Below are 17078 nucleotides of genomic sequence, written 5' to 3'. Positions count from 1 at the left end.
AGCCTCCAATTATGTAGCAGTTCCACAGCAACAATCAGAATCATGGCATTATTAAAGAGTGGAGCACAGGACAAACACTGATTCATGTAGGTACTGTATAAACATCAGATCTTTGCTTATTGTTTTATTGTATGTCAAATTCCACAACTTTCAGTTTAACTCAAATGAAGAGCTAAGGTAATATGGAATTATTTGTCTACCTATCATTTGATACATATATGATCAGGAAGACTGAAAGGAGAGTTGGCCAAAAGCAGACCAAATTGGTATCTTCATTAAGAGGCAGAACCTGATATTTTACATTCAATCTATACCTCTACTGTTCTTCTTTCGCTTCTACAGATGTATGTGCCCTGTTCAAGACTTTTACTGGTACTTTTAGCTATTGAATCCCTCGCAAAAAACAATGAATTTTTTAAATATGAAATCATATATATTGGGATCTGGAGTACAAAAATATTTGCAGATGACTAATTTCTATTATACATTTAAAAATCAATTAAGAAAAGAAGCCCAACAAAGCATACTATAGGCATCAAAACATGAAAAGGAAATCTGTACAAGTGTCAGAGTCTTCCAAATAATCAAGACTGTGGGCTATTAGCTAATGTGCTGTATACAATGCACAATTGTATGGACAATTTCTCAAGTACTGTGACCACTAAACCTTATAATAATGTGATTTATTAATTAAAATCTGATGCTTACTAAAAAGATCCACAAAGATAGGATCAGCTAACCAGAAGTGAATGGAATAGTGCAGCTGAATTAAAATTGAATTTATGAAAGTGAATGTAATATTTGAAAATACTTATTGTAGCTGCTGAGTTTTCTCTGTGTGTGTGTTTTGTCTAAGATTTCTAAAATACTTTTTTTTGTCATTTGTGTGTGGTAGTTTTCATAAAGCATTCCCTCACCCTCATTCATGCCTCTCTGCATTTCCACTCATTTAATGAACAATCATCTGTTCTTACCAGACATTAACTACATGAATGAAGAAGACACCAACATGATATATGTGTCTTGTTTCCTGCTCATCAAAGATAAAAATGAACTGCCTTGTTTAAAATGCCAGTCAATAATATTCTTCCTCGGGCTTATTTTATTTCATTTGCTTAGAAATAAACCTCAGTCAGTGGAAGTACAGATGCTGTATTTTAGAATTTAAATCTAAGAAGACAGTCATCTTAGACCAATTTATGGTTTTGCCAAATAGACTAAGAAAACATAGCAGCAGGCAGTGACCCAACCTGAATTGGAAAAGGTTTTCTTCAAGTACAAGTATATAACAGTATCTGAGGATACAATCATTGTGACGTACAACTAGAAATATGATAAAATTGGGAAATCAATTCTTTTCTGCTTAGTTCTTCCATAAGAATAAAAGCTAATAAACAGATGTACATAATATTATCTGTTTGAAATAAACAAAAATAGTGTAGTAAAATATAATATTTAATGTTTAAGTTTATTATATTTCTTGTATACTATCTCTCCTGTCAAATGGTATTTAAGTTCCTTGATGATCATATGAAAGGACCTATCCTTAGGGCAGTTATGAAGATATTCTTGTCTGAATGCAAAGAACATGCTTATGAATGTGTGGGACATGAAAGTTGTGACACATTGGTTATTTATATTTGGGTTCATTTCTTACATGACCCTAAAAACTTTACTACATAAATTTCTCATTTGGTCTATTAAAATTTTAATTGCTTCTCCATAGGAAGTGAATATAATATAATAAAAAGAAGAATGTGATTATCTGTATTTGGAACTAATATACTCCCCTTTATTAATGGTCATCCATCTATGTCATGTATACTGAAATATAACTTTAGAAAATCTTTTTATATCATCCTACTAACATAGCATTAGCTATGAATTTAGAATTATGAATTAGAATTTGAGAAAAACTCCAAATACCTAGTTCCTTCCCAGACTGACAAACTTGGGTCTAGACAAAGATCTTCTGTCCCAAAGTCAGTATGTGTTTGGATCTTCATCTGCAGCTTCCTGCCCCTTTGTGTAAAATCATTTAAGGATTTTATTATCTTGATTTGATATCCTTTAAACTAATTTTTAATTTTCCTTATTTATTTTTATAATCAAGGGTTCTGAAGCCCACCCTACGTGGCTTTACACTGAACAGAAAATAGCTGGTGTCTGGGACAGAAAGCATCATTGACTAATGACTTTATTGCTAGGACTTCTCACTCTTATCTGCAGGTAGGCTTCAGTGGAAACTACCCAGAGCAAAATAAAATTGTCTTCAGTAAGAGTGGCCTCCTGCTTTTCACACTATCATACATTCTAATCAAACATGTCTTTAACTAAAAAACATGCAGATAGACAGTGATAAAATTTGAAAATCCTCTCCTGGACAGGCTGAATGCTTGCTGTGGGCCATATTTTGTGTCTGTGCATACCAGATATTTTCTCTAATAAAAAAAAATCAAATAAATGAAACCAACAACTACAAAAAACCCCAAAAACCAAAACAACAAACCAACAAACATAAAAAAAAGTGGAAAAATCCCACTTTTTTCATAAATGAAATATGCTCAGGTTTAGTGCACATCTTTATATTCAGGGACACCAGAACATCTGGGAGCAACTATCCAAGCTCCAGACCACAGCTGGTAGAGGCTCAGGCTGTTCAGAGCATAAACAGAAACAGTTTAGATCTGTCTGGCCTTTCCAACAAAGATGTAACCAAACGTCATGTGAGACCTGCTAAAGTCTAACTACTACTTTAGCTTTCCATCTTGAATCACTGAAAACTACATCAAAGCAGCACTTACTGTAATCCAGGATGAACAGGAATCATATATTCTACCTAATGTTGTTAGTTTCAGTGATGACCTTGGATTTTTTTTTTAATCTAAAAGTCTTTTCTGTTGCATGTGGAATCTCCTTTTATTATTTTATTAGTTTATCAAATAGATGATATATATGCAGAAATGGAGGCCTACCTAACCTATTTTTCTTTTGTTCACAAGGGAGTACTTCTAGACTGGAAACTATTTCAGAAAACATACCAAATATGTTTGTTACTGGTTAGTCTTCTTTGTAGAAAGACAAATTAAATGGATTTATCTGTTTAATTTTCTAGCTATTGAAAAAACATTGGAAATAATTATATTAATTTTCACAGTTTGTTAAAATTGAGTGTGCACAGATGATCTCTTAATTACAGGATTGCACTGAAATATGTTTCCTGTAGTGCTATTAGTATTAATGGCTTAAAATATTAAATAGATAGGTTGGAACATGAAATAGTTATGTATTTCCTGTATTTCAATTATTGCTGTTATGTCTCAATTTTAGTGCAGACATAGGTGGTTGTGTTACAGAAGCAGAGAATACTTAGTGTTGGGAAAGACCCCTGGAGATCAGTGTGCAACCCCTGGGCCAGTGTGGGGTCCCCCAGAGCAGGTGACACAGGAACACATCCATGTGGGGGTTGAGCATCTCCTGAGGGAGGGAGCCTCCAAAACCATCCTGGGCAGCCTGCTCCAGTGCCACCCTCAATGTAAAGAAGTTCTTCATCAAGCTGAGGTGAAACTTTTCATGCTTAGTTTATTTATGGCCATTGTTCCTTGTCCTGTCACTGGGCACCACTGAAAAGAGTTTGGTACCATCTTCTTGCCACCTGTCTTGAAATATTTATATTATATTAATAAAAGCATTAATGAGACCTGCTGCCAGCCTTTTTTTCTCTAGACTAAACACTATTCTGGATATTGCATTAAATATATTAAAAGCTAGTTGCTACCCTGAAAAGTTTTTAATGGAAATAAGGAAAGCAAGGAGTAGGAGATAAGACTTATATTTCCACATTTCTTGCTTTAAAGACAGTTGATTAAGATGAGGGAGAAAACTGGGTTGAAGTAAGGGACTACTAGCAATTTTTTACTTTTTTTTTTGCCAGACATCATCCTTGTTTTAAGAGCACTGCCATACAGTCTTTTTTCTTTTTTATTTTTTTGGTCAGCAAAAAGCTTATTGGTGCTCACTGACATGAGCACCTGTGGAATAAAATTACAAGAACAGAGCAATTAGCCATTGCCTTTTTGTTCCAGATATTTCCTGGCTTCGGGAACCATCCTTTTCTGTAATGAATCTCCTAAGGATGCTATTTTGTTCCAGCATTTCATCAAGATTTTACTTTTGTCACACTGGAAAGGTACAAGGCAGGATCAGAAGAGAAAGTTCTTACCCAGCTCTCAGGGTGAATAAACTGAACCACTAATGATTCAGAATATTTGGGCCGACAGGGGGCCATGCCTTTCTGCTGCTCTACACTCTACCTTCATAACAGAGTTGATATGTCCCTCCTGTTATGATCCAGTGCAGAGTTCACCTATTTCTACTTATTCTCAGGATTACAGAGCTGTACAACAACTCTTGCTTTTCTATAAAAGAAAAAAAAAGTTGTCAATTTATGTGCAATGTAAAAATTTTGTTTGTTATTGTTTCAGGACACAGCAGGCCAGGAGAGGTACAGAACAATTACCACAGCTTACTACCGGGGTGCAATGGGCTTCATTTTAATGTATGACATCACAAATGAAGACTCTTTCAATGCTGTGCAGGATTGGTAAGTAAAAATTGGAATTTATATTAAATAAATACTCAGAGAGTATGTATGATATCACTTATCTGCTGTGATAGTGTAAATTGTTTTGGAAGACTTCCAGTTAAATGCTCAAGCATTCCTATACCTGAATATATGGTGGTGGGGTTTTTATCAGTCAGGAAAGACAATAAATATTTTCAAATGTTTTGCATATAATTAATTGTAACCATTGTGTTTTCTCTAATTTCAGTTCATGTCCAATATTGATACTACTAAAACCAGAAATATGCTAATATGGAGATTAACTGCTAAGATACCAGAAAGTGTTTCCATACTTTATGGGATAAAATGAGATACCATGTTTGAGCATAATTTTTGAATTTAATTTTTTTATCTGTAGCTACATATACATTGTTCTGTCCATCCTGTTAATCAAGTGTTGAAGTGAGAGAACTTTATCAGAATAGCAGAACCCCTAGAGTGGATGGAATTTGTATTACCTGGTGTTATGTGAATGTACAGATGTCTCCATGAAAGTGGAGATATCATTTTAATCACACGAGTCAGTCAGCATCCAGAAAATTTAAATCTTTTTTAAGTAAAGCTAACATAAAAGGAAAGCCAGAGTTTCTTTCAGTGATTTTTTTTCCTTTATGAATTATTTTAATATCCAAAACCCTCTCAGCAGTTTTCTGAGTGATATGAATAACATTTGTCATGTGTGCTCCACATGCTGCCTTGCATATAGTTCCCATGGGACAACTGAGTTTGAAAGAGGATTTTGTTTTGAGTTTGTGTGGTTTGTTCAGTATGTTTATTTGGCTTTTTAAAATTTATTTTAAGATATGTTCTAGTGTGTACTTCTTTCAGGACAGACAAGCTCAGAATTCAAACTTAAAATGTAATGATGCTATGATGCCTGTTTTTAACAGAAATTATTGCCCAGCATTAAGCCATCCAAGAAAAATAATTTTCTCTCTTTCATACTCTTCTAATTATCATTGTGGTAGAAGGTGTCACCAAACCCATGGAACACTTTCCCTCTCCACAACTAGTATTTTTCTTGGTCTGTATAAGATGAGATTGGTCATTTATCACTCTGAAAATAATAACTGAAAACCTTAGCTTGACTCTGCTGCAGTGAAATGGGATCTTGGGTTGACTAACGCTTCCCATGTAAGCACCAGGGATGTAGTCATTTACAGTCCTCCAGGGGAAAGGGCCAACTCCAGATTGTGTCCCATCATTTCTTCATCAAGTTATCTGTATGCCTCTACAGAGGCACATGTGTGAGCGACTCCTTCCATTTTTGAGAGAATCTATAAGCTTGCATGAGTAGTATAGATTGAGTAACTATCTTTGGACAATTGACTGTATCTGAGTGGAGTCTGTTTGATACTTCAAGAGGAAGGAACCTTTGCTCTCCCTGAGTTATGACAAAGGGATATTTTCAACATGTTTTACATGCTGGAAACATGGTATAATTACTTGCTATTACACATTTGTGACTACAGCTCTGTTCAACAGCATAAGACACTTCCTAGCAGGAGGTGGCTGAAGGTGTTAATTCATAGATCCTGCTGCAAAAGCTTAACAAAAACATGAAATCAAGGAGTACACCAATCTCCCATCTGAACCTGCAGATGTGACTGCCAGTGGCACTGCTTTCTGGCCCTGCCAGAGGAAGCACCTTCTTGCTTTGTCCTGTTTTTCTTTGTCCATGGGCTGATTCTATTCTAGCACTGGGTTGATAATGTCTTGTCTGGGATCAGCTGTGGTCTGAAAATTTCATTGTCCCATCTCCAGGCAAACCAGATGGCATGCCATGTATTATCTCTCTTCCTCTAACACAAAGACTCCTTTCATAGCAAGTGTAAATATGAATACTTATTATTAATTTTCCCACCTGTTTGTTTTCCACTCTCCTAGATCTGTTATGTTTGGCACTTTTTCTCTCCTGGTAAAAAGCAACTAGGCTTCATGCTAATTAAAAAGAAAAAAGTCACTGTAAAATAAGACAAGAAAATATTTTAAAGCTATGGAGTTCTTAAATAGATTAATTATGAAATATGATTTTCCAACCAGTTTTATCTAGAAGTTTTACAAAGACTTGACAGCTCTTGCAGAAATTTGGTAGAAAGAAAGGGTTGCAGTATTATGTGTCGAGAGCTACTGAGAAGTAATCTGCATGATGAAAGGAATGACAGATATGCTGAGTGCCTCACTTGTCAGGATGAGACATAGATTTGCCTGTTATTTGTATTTTTAATGTCATAAGCTCAGTTGCTGTTCTGCTGTTCTTCCTTTTTTTCATTACTCCCATCTCACAGTTCATAATTAATTTTGATCAGCCCTGGCTTCAATTTTTATAGTAATTGCACAGCTTGCTTCTGAATGTGAGAAAAGTTAAAGAAAACTGGAAGTTACCAATGCTGCAGAAATGCAAGCGTGGCCATGTGCAGGTATCTATGTCTTTCTGAAAGTTACAGGCAGAGAAAGCAGGGGTTTTAAGTCCTCTTGGGGCTGATAGTGCTTTTCTCTGTGATAAATGTGCCTCTCTAAGCAGTGGTGCCTTTTCATATGCATGGACAACAGATCAAGTCCAACTTCAAATCACATCACATCAGCTTCAAGCTTGATCTAGAAATGGCACTGCAGTCAGGACAATGAATCTAAAGGTACATTTTAGGTTTGGATAAAGGACATTGGTTTAAAATGTGTGTTGGGATTATTTTTTATATTAAAATAATTTTTTTGCAGCCTGAAAATATAACTGACGTTACTCCTTTTTAACTACAGATATAGATAAATAATATTTGCACCTCTAGAAACCATATCTAAGTTAACATGTATCTATTCAACTGTGAAAAATTCTCTATTTAATGCTACTATTAAGATTTTATATTAAAAAAAATCGGTATCCATAGTTTTTTCTATTAGCACCTATATGTGTAATATGTAGCCAAGAATTCAGAGAGAGTGCATTTGTGCTGAAAGTCTGTCTGCTAGCAAAAAGAGCAAATCAAACATGCTTTGACTCAGCAGTTCTATGGAACTCTCCCCAGGGTCTGAATATGCCTTTACTAAGAGGCTTTTTCTATCAGCAATGCAGCTAATGCTGCAAGATGTGTACCTTGAAATAGCTTGATGCACTTTGGTCTTGTCATCCTGAAAATATGAAGATTTTGGAAATGGATATATTTCCTTTAAATAGGAATCAGTTGTAGAGCATTATTTTCTGCTTGCCTGAGTTTTAAAGTAGAAAAAAGTTATAACCAAATAGCCTAAATTTCCCATTTAGTTGATTTTTTAAGACAGCATCTATATGTTTCAAGAAAGTGGCCTAGTGGGATCTATTTTCTTTAGAAATTCCTCCTAATTAAATTTGAAGGAGAAATAGGTGAATGTTGAGAGTGGCTTGATGCCACCTCAATGTGTAATTTTTAGTTCAGTTCTAATGTCACAGTGCTTGCATTAATTCCTGTTTTATCCTAGCACCTGTAGCATCTACATTTGCTAGGCTTTTCTCTCTATACATTTCACTTGGAGGTGCTATGCCACTTTTCATCTTAGTGTTCAGGGCGCATAAGTTGTCTCCTTAATGGCAGTGGTTCCTTATGGTAGAAAGGAGAGGGTGAAGGCTGTGTACTGTCTTTGCTACTAGTACTACTCAATATGCTGAGTTCTGTAGAAGTTCCACAGAAATAAATGTCTCTGGCTGCAAGGGCACTGCTGAATCAAAGTTTTTTATGTGCCATAAAGTATTATCCTCTCTTATCACTGACACTGCCAATGCATAGCTTTAGGAAAACTCTCCATGAAAAAGGACAAACATAAACTTGTTTTTCTAAAGACTTTTCTTGACAACATTTGATGTTAGTATTAAGCATCATTCTGGCCTGAACTACTTGCCTTGATAAAGATACTTATATTATTCTTTCTACTAAACCTTGAATTAAAACATGCACATTACAAATAAGAATTTCTGCAAATCCTTATCCAAGTGGTTTGTGTCTTGAAAAGAGAAAACATTTTCTGTGGGTTTACTGTCCAAAAACAAATTAATGCATTATAAGTTAATCAAGAAAGACAGATGTTAAGTTTTCATGGCATTTTTCATTTGTTCCTGTCTTTATGCTCATAAACCACAGAAAGAAACATGTTTGTGGAACGGAAATTTTTTGTATGTGGTCCTTGGTCCTATTGGCTCTTACTCTCACTTGCTCCTTCCATTTGTTGTGTTGTGGGCTTAAGGGCTTCTGTAGGTTTTACACCACTCACTTGAACCTCCTTCACTATAAATGTGACATTTTCTTAGATTCTAAGCAGCCACCCAGTATCAGGGTGTCCATTCGGCTGTCCTCTGCTGCATCAATGCTGCCAGTGGGAAGTCTAATAAGAAAGAGAAGTAAATAGTGACAGAGTTCCCTCAGAGTGCACTATGTCTTTCTTTTCCCTCTAATGTGAGCTCAGGCAGTACAGTCAGTAAGTCACTGACAGCAATCACACACCCAGGTCCTGCTCAGTCACCAGCTGGTGAGTGCAGTTCCTCAGTGGAGCTTGTCTCAACAACAAGCTTCAGGATTAAGTCACTCTTGACTTCCACTGGACCTAATTGGCTTAAATAACTTTTTATATATCTATATCTATATGTATCAGCTGACATGCTTGTTGATTAGGGCAGCTGTTGGCCATAACCCGACATGAACTATTACCACCACATTGCAGTCTTCTTGTTAGCACCAGCGGCACACTGGCAGCTACATCATAAGTGTGGCTGCAGCTTCTAAAATGAGAGTAGCTACACCCTTCTATAGCTGCCACCTCTGCAGATAAGGGCTGAAGTTCTGGGGATTGATCTTTTCATGCTATACCTGGTCTGTGGTAAGGAAGGATGCATCACTCCTTTCCTAAGACCCTTTTCTTCAGTCATAGAAATGTGGTCTGTCTGATACAAAATGGCCAGAATCTTTTGTCTGAGAAAACATGAAAAGCTAGCAAATTATGCCTTGCTGCTACCTACATCTGGCAAGAGGACAGCTCTGGCTTAACTATCCCCTTGCTTTGTTGGACTGGAAATTTCACAGTGGAGAATTATTGTCCATTTGATGAGGTAATGCAAATACTCAGCCATTCAGAGAGGACTGTTGTTCATTAAAGGACATGTCTTCCAATCTGTACCACATCCTGCTCTTCTTCAGATATGATGGCTGGGAGTTACACTGAGGTGGATAAAAGCAAACCAGATGATCAGATAAGTATCTGAATGCTGCTGGGCTGAACTTCTGTCCATTAATTAGATCATGTTAAGGTACTCTTAATGAGATTTTCAGTTTTGTCTGTTTTGTCATATGATAAAGCTTTTATTTTTCAAAAGGTTAAAGTGGAAAATACCTCTGACAGGCTAGTGGTGAGCTGCTGGAGTTTATCAAGAAGATAAACAAACTTAGGGATGGTAAAATATAACTATGCTAAAGAAGGTACATGAAACGCTGAGTTTAATATTTAGCAAGTCTGTCCATTTTATAGTTACATACTGACAATAGTAAAAGAAACAAACCCTGGTATGTTATAATTAACTCACAATGTTTATATTTGTTAATAATAAAAGTCTTACAATCTTGTGACAATAATAGTTTTTACTGGCTGGGCAGTAACTAATACACTCTTATCTCCCTGTAACTGTTTATTGACAGAGTTACCCAGTTGCTCAGCATTCCCAAATGAAAGCTCTGCTGCCAGCCAACACAAGTCCAATCAGGGACTTAATAATGTTCCTGAACAATTTCTGTTCTCATCTGAAGCTGCAGGTTATTAATTTTTCTCAGAACTCTAATATTCTGAATCTGTTACTCTTCAGAGGAATATCACGATCCCTGTACTACAGTTAAAGCTTGAAATTTGCTGATGGAGCTGTTCCTTTGGGGTTTCAATTTTGCATTTACCTTTTGCAAGTTGGGATATTTCAATAGCATTAAGACTGCAGTTTCAGTCATGCAGCCTGGATGATTTTTGTTCAAAATCTCAAAAAAAAACCAGACTGTGTGAGTCAGTAGTAAAGCAGTGTACAACTCTGCAGGCAGTATGAAGTTTAACTGAGTCCTTCTCCCTTATGAACTTTCTTACCTCTGCTCCCCTCTCCCCTCCTTTCCTCTGCACATCAAGATGCCCTGCTTCGAGTGTCAAGCCTTGGCAGGTATGGGAGTATATTAGCTATGTGAGATACAGTCTATATGTGGGGGAGTACAACAAGATTTATTGAAATAGATCCCTATGCTCAAAAACTGCCATTAATGTTCTTGCATTGAAACATTAACTGCAATGAGACACAGCAATATGACCTGCTGGTAGTGGTTCTTTTCAAAGCATATCCAAATGCTAGTTAGGGGATTTAGGTTGTCTTTCATCAGATCATTGCAAGGCCTTGACCATTAAACCAAAGGCATTTATAATGAATGCTCAATAATGGCAGGTTTTAGCCTTCTTTTTAAGTCAATTTCTTTCCTAATGTCACTTGTTGTGCTGTGTTATGCTAATAATAAAATTGTTAATTTCGAAAATACTAAGAAAATAAAGCCTTAATTGTAAATACAGATTAGTACCATCATCATTCGACCAAGGATCCCTAAAAGAACTTTTCTGTCCTTTTAGTGTCAGATGACAGTATGTTAAAGACAAATAAACATTTCTGATTGGATATAAATATAAAGTCATTATAAAATAAGGGAAAGAAAAGGAAAAAAATATTTTCATTCCAAATTAACATTTTTACTTTTACCTGATGCTTGTTCTTATTTTCCAGAGTACAAAAGGCATTACAGTCTCTCTAAGTACGACAAAAAAATCTTGCCAACTATTTGGACCAAGATTTTGGATGCTTATTAAATGTGCTTTAGCAGAAAATATGCTTTCAAAGCATGAATTTATCTAGATATTGAGAAAACTGGCAATAAAAACTGAACCTTCCAGGTCACAAACTGGTGTTCAAACTCCCCACAGGGACCAGAGGAGGGACTGTCTTTAGGCTTAAATCCTTCTCTGTGGTGGCCACCAAACAAATGAGGACTGCCTCAGTGGCTGAATTTGTTGACGTTACCTTTCGCAAATAACGAAGCACCACAGAAGCCTGCAACCAAGCTGAGATGCTCAGGGAGAATTTGGGATAACAGTGTTTCCAATACAGAAATTAAATTGTCTCACCCATACTTGGATATCACGGTGCAGTGCTCAGTTCTGCATACAAATTATTCTTGCAAAGTTATGCATTGCCCCTGAGATTAGACCCAGCACAGCTTGCTTTAGCAATTTAGGACTGACCATCGCAAGGGGTCAGGCAATGGCCACGCAGTGATAACATGTGTGAAATATTTAATCGCTAAATCATTGCTTTAGAAGGAGATTGACAGCTATAGTTTAACTGGAGTTGGGGATATGGTTTTATTTAAGTTGGGGGGAGGGAAGTAGAAGGCACTGCTCTGTGCGCAACTCTGGGAAACAAGGTATCTCCTTTTCCACAAGAAAAGTGTGGAAAAGCAGATACTGCTGCACAGCAGATTAGTTTTAACTCTACCAAGGACAGTAGTGACTTTATCCTGTCTTATTTCTTGATCCCATTGGGATTTTAAAAAATCAAACTAAAAGTCAATTCCCACATGAAAAGATGAGAAAAAATGTATCTGTCCAATCTTCAGATATTGGGGAAGCAGGGAAGGCTCTCCTAAGCTCTTCATATCTCTCTACTTGTAGTAAACATGCTCTGCCATAAGTTCACATCATGAAAAACTCCAAGGAGAAAAATAAATCAATGCCTTTTATCTTCAATTGCCTTCTCCCACTTATATGATACATCTCTATTTACAGTGCTTTGTACACAGCAAGCGAAAACAAAATGTTATATCAATTAAAAAGCAATTCATACAGAACAGCTCCCTTGGAAAACCATAATACTGACAAAACTGATTTCAGGCCCAGTTTGGCAGATAAAACTGCATGACATTTTCAGTTTTTCTATATCTGCATGATATGCCAGTTTTGTTTTTTAAAAGAGGCCATTTAGATAATGCCTGGAACAGGCTTACCTAGAGACAAAGGCAAAACAAAGTTAAAAAGATAAAAACAGATATATTTCACAAAGGACCTTCAGGTATATTAAGGGCAGACAAAGCCTCCCCAAGGGGCTACACCCAAAATGGACAATGGACATGAGTTTTTCAGACAGATATAAATTTAGTCTATTTTCATATCAGGGGTTCATTCTCCAATTTTTGCTTCAGGCAATGAAGTCATATTCCCCCAGTTTGCTCCCCCTACCGCTATTCACTTTTGTTTATACATTTCAGGGCCTGGGACAGAGGGTGTCCTTGGTTCTGAGGCTTGCAAGGATTGGTTTGTCTGTCCAAAATGTGAAGAGATCTCTCTATGGAGTTCAGAGTCCAGTACAGGATCTGAAAATATTAAAGTTAAAATCTTACAGTACATTGAGTGAGAAAACGAGCGTCTGTCACCACTTCATCTGTCATGAGATGGTTGCTTTTTCCTGTTGTTCCTGGAGGGAAAAACGCTGTAATAAATCCATATTAATTGAACACATTGAATTCTTACTTAGATATGTGTGTACATTAGCAGAGCCAAAGTGTGCTAAAGAAAGCAAAAATAAAGGGAAAAAATGAAGTTAATTCTGCTTCAAAACAATCCTGAAGAAAGGACAAGACTCTAGCAGTTTCTTTTGCTGGTCAGTGAGAGGAGCCTGTGTATTACAGCTCACTTGTTACAAGCCAGGGAGCAGCAGAACTGACTGTTACAGCCTCTGGGAGAAAGAGAGAGAGAAAAATATGAGCCAGGCAGAATGGGTGGGAACGCAGGCCCTCCTTTGATGTAATATTTAGTATTAGTCCTTTCAGTATAACAGAGCTGAGTGTTACGGCCGCTGGGAGAAAGGGAGAGAACAAAATATGAGCCAGGCAGAATGGATGGCAATGCAAGCCTTCCTTTGATGCAATATTTAGTACCAATCCTTTTGGTTTTGCTTGCTTGGAAGGAATCAGCAAACACACATTAAGACTCAATGACAAGAAACCTGCACCTGCAATTAAGAAAAAAAACAAAAAGGGAAAAAGAAATGCATAGATTAAAATTGTTTACGTAAACTGTGGTAAAGTTGAGCGAAATAATATATATTTTACTGATTACATAGATATAACTTCGATGCATATATAAAAAAGATATATATATATACATAAGATATATATATAGATATATATTTTCTTATATAGATATATAAAAATATAACTTTTGCATTGTATTTTTAGATGGAAAAATTGAAATTTGCAATTTTAGCCTCTCTCCTTATTTAGTACATCCTTTTAAATCATATTTTCTGAGCTTTTAAACTACAAATGCTCAATTCTTTGCACAGAAGTTAAAATTATAATTCTAAGCAGATTTAAAGAGATTTCCTTCATAGATCAAGGAGAATAAGTGTTGGTAGTTTATCTGAACTACAAATGCTTATTCAGTTTTTAAAATCTTCTCAGAGTTTTGTTCTCTATGCATACTTGAATGAGTAGATTACAAAAAATATAGAGAAGAAACTAAGAATGATTAGGAAATGTTGCCTCTAGCAACTCATACAATATCTGCTAATAGACATTTATATTCTGAATGTCATGGGTGTTTAAAATGACTTTCCAGTCACCATGGAAACTCTACTGAGTTAGTTACTGCAGTCACAGCTTAGATATATAAACAAAAGCAAGGGTATGATGGCTAGAGGGAAAGTCTGCGTTTATCTGAGATTGTTAAAGGGCTTTTCACAGTGTCTACTATAGCAAACCAGTCTTCCAATCCACTGGGCTATTAAAAATCCAAAACATAATCTTTTTCTCACATTTAAGTTTGGATTTTATACTTTAAATAGTTAATTTGGTGTTTTCAATTTGCTTTCCCAAAAGAAAGAACTTTCATATTTTCAAGAATTTTGGGATATGTTACAAGCTGTTTATGAGACTATCTAAATTGCAAGCTTTGAACTAAAGCTGAATTTGTTTTAATTCCAGTTCTGTTCTCTCTTTCACAGTGAAGTTATACAAGGAAATCTATTCAGAGATTACAATAGCTGTCCTGCCAGTTTTATTTGAAGTATTCCAGGAGGAAGAAGGGAGGTGTGGAAGAGAGTGACAAACTGTGATTCTGATGCTGAAGTGATGCTGATCTACTCAGCAGACAGGGAGTACAGACAGAGAAAGTGAATGGTCTGAGGCCCTGTCTCCTTTTTGGAGAAGATGGCAAATTACCAAATGAACAGAAAGGAAATTTTTAAAGAAGGCATCTGAAAAAATAAATAGGTCCTCTAAGTCAGCCAAAACGAAGCAAAGATGTTTTTCCAGAGTGAGTTATGCTGAAGAGTTTGGTGGGGTTTGGGTTTGTTTTCTTTTGTGGGTTTTTTATGTTTGTTTCTTTGCTTGTTTTTTGTTTTATTTTGTTTTGTTTTGTAGAGAAGAACCAGAATGTAATCAGACATCCTTCTGAGCTTTCCTCTAGCCAGATTCTGTAGTGGGTGAAGGGCAGAAACTTGCTGAGGGCCACAGTACTTGCAGAGGAATGGGGATCACAGACCTGTGGGAGATATCACAGGGACCTGTGGGAAGCAGAAAATGCCATTAATCAGAGGGAGTTTAGTGAGAGCTGTGGAATGAGGCAGCTTGAGCACCCACTGTGATTGGGATGAGGAAGGTGGGCTCACACACTAAAATCACTGAGGAATGGTTGCTAGAAGCTTGTCTTTGTTTGGTATTTATTTTATAGTCTTTATTTAATTCATATGTAGCCTCATGCTGATTTTCCTCCTTAGTCTCTATTGCATCACTTGAAAAATAATTTTTCACTTTTTTCTGGCTGTCTTCCATATCCTCTGTTTTTGTTGCGGTTAGTTTTTCTCCTGAGTCCAGAACACCAACCTTTTCTTGGGAAGCATCTTCCAAAAAAAGAGGCTTATCCTCTCCTCACTTAACTGGTGAAAGATATTGTGGGAAGACTCAAAAGAGGAAGGAAAAAGGCTTTTGCTAGAAAGAAAAATTCTGAGACTGTGAATACTTCATAAAATAGAAGTAGATTTGTAAAATACATTTAAACAAATCTTGAATTTTTTTCTGTTTTTACTTAGAGTCTGCCAGAGCCCACTCATGAACACGTGTATTTCTGGAAAGTTTCTGACACAGATTTTTTGCATTTCAGTCTGATTTTTTAAAATAATAAATTGTTGAAGTTTACTTTTCTAACTGCAAAGGTTATCTTGAAAACAATGCAATAAAAGACCAAACTACAGTATTTCAATATTGATCTGGTATATTCGTACCACAAATCAGAAGCTGATAATGACGGTCCTTTCTCCACAAAATTGTTTCCTTAGCACTGACAGCTAGCAGGCACTTTCAAAGAACACTCATCTCCAAACAACAGAGAGCTGTGTTCTCCCAGAATTGCAGGAATGGCTTGGAAAAGCACAGCTATCCTCCTTGTATAGGCAGCTCCCTGCTGTAAGAACATTGTCAGCTCTTCTCCCTGAGCAATAATAACCCACACTGCTCTGAAGGAACAGTTTCAAGTGCTGGTGTTCATCCCACAAGCTACTGAAAGATGATGAACACAAAGGCTTGTGTTGAATAGCGTGCAGCTTAGTGCAGTTTATATTTCCATAAGGTGGGCTAAGTGAGGACAGCTGGACACTGTCTTCTCTAGCCCATTGTCCTGTGCAGAGGAAATGTTTAAGTTTTCTTTTATGGCTTCCAGACTAAAGCTTCCTCATCTGGAGCTACCTTATTCCCTAGGCACAGACAGAGCTTGCTGTTTTCTCTTGCAACTCAGACAGACAGAAAGAACTCAGGTAGTGTTTTGAAGTGTCAAGTTGCATTGTATGCACATGTTGGATTAAGATGCTCTTGTATCACCCCACAGATTGCACAGATCCCTGTCACAACTTCATTTCCTGCAGGTAATTTTTGCCTTTGTTAAGGCAAAAGTCTCCTTGTGTGCAGCATTCTCACCAATATACAGTCTATTGGAACCAGTTTATAGATTTATTTAATAAAGATGTTGGAGAAAATGAATTAAAATTAAACTGCAAGACCTGGCAAGGTGAATTAAAATGTAGACTGATTCTTGTTTTGTAGAATATTTAATTACCTTATTCTATGATGTATATGTGTATACAATATGTTTCTATATTTTCTATGTTTATTCACTTTTTTAAGAGTCAAGCAGAGTGAACACTGATCTCTTCTAGACTTGGACTGACTTGGACTAAAATTTTGACTTCAATTTTGCAAAAAAAGGATAATATTCTATCAGTAAAAGCCATAAGGTTGTGAATGGCACGATATAGTAACTGTTGTGATATTTGAATATATCTAAGTTTTTTTTTTTTAATTTGGGATTACTCATATTACTATTAACTAAAAACTCTCAGAAAATTGGAGCTGCTTTCTTATGTGGTAATATT

At 36.3% G+C, this 17078-nt stretch overlaps 1 protein-coding gene across 2 annotated transcripts in view; it reads left to right on the top strand.

The window, feature by feature from the left end:
- RAB3C (RAB3C, member RAS oncogene family) overlaps nucleotides 1-17078 on the top strand; it is a 119681-nt gene that overhangs the window by 51859 nt on the left and 50744 nt on the right. For both annotated transcript variants that reach the window (XM_058824138.1, XM_058824139.1), the window contains one exon: nucleotides 4485-4603. In XM_058824138.1, coding sequence (XP_058680121.1) covers nucleotides 4485-4603 — 119 coding nt within the window. The remainder of the gene's footprint in view (nucleotides 1-4484; nucleotides 4604-17078) is intronic.

Source organism: Ammospiza caudacuta, chromosome Z (genome assembly GCF_027887145.1).
Source record: "Ammospiza caudacuta isolate bAmmCau1 chromosome Z, bAmmCau1.pri, whole genome shotgun sequence".
Lineage (NCBI taxonomy): Eukaryota > Metazoa > Chordata > Aves > Passeriformes > Passerellidae > Ammospiza > Ammospiza caudacuta.
Note: the sequence above shows the minus strand (reverse complement) of the source record. Positions and strands in the feature narration are given on the sequence as shown.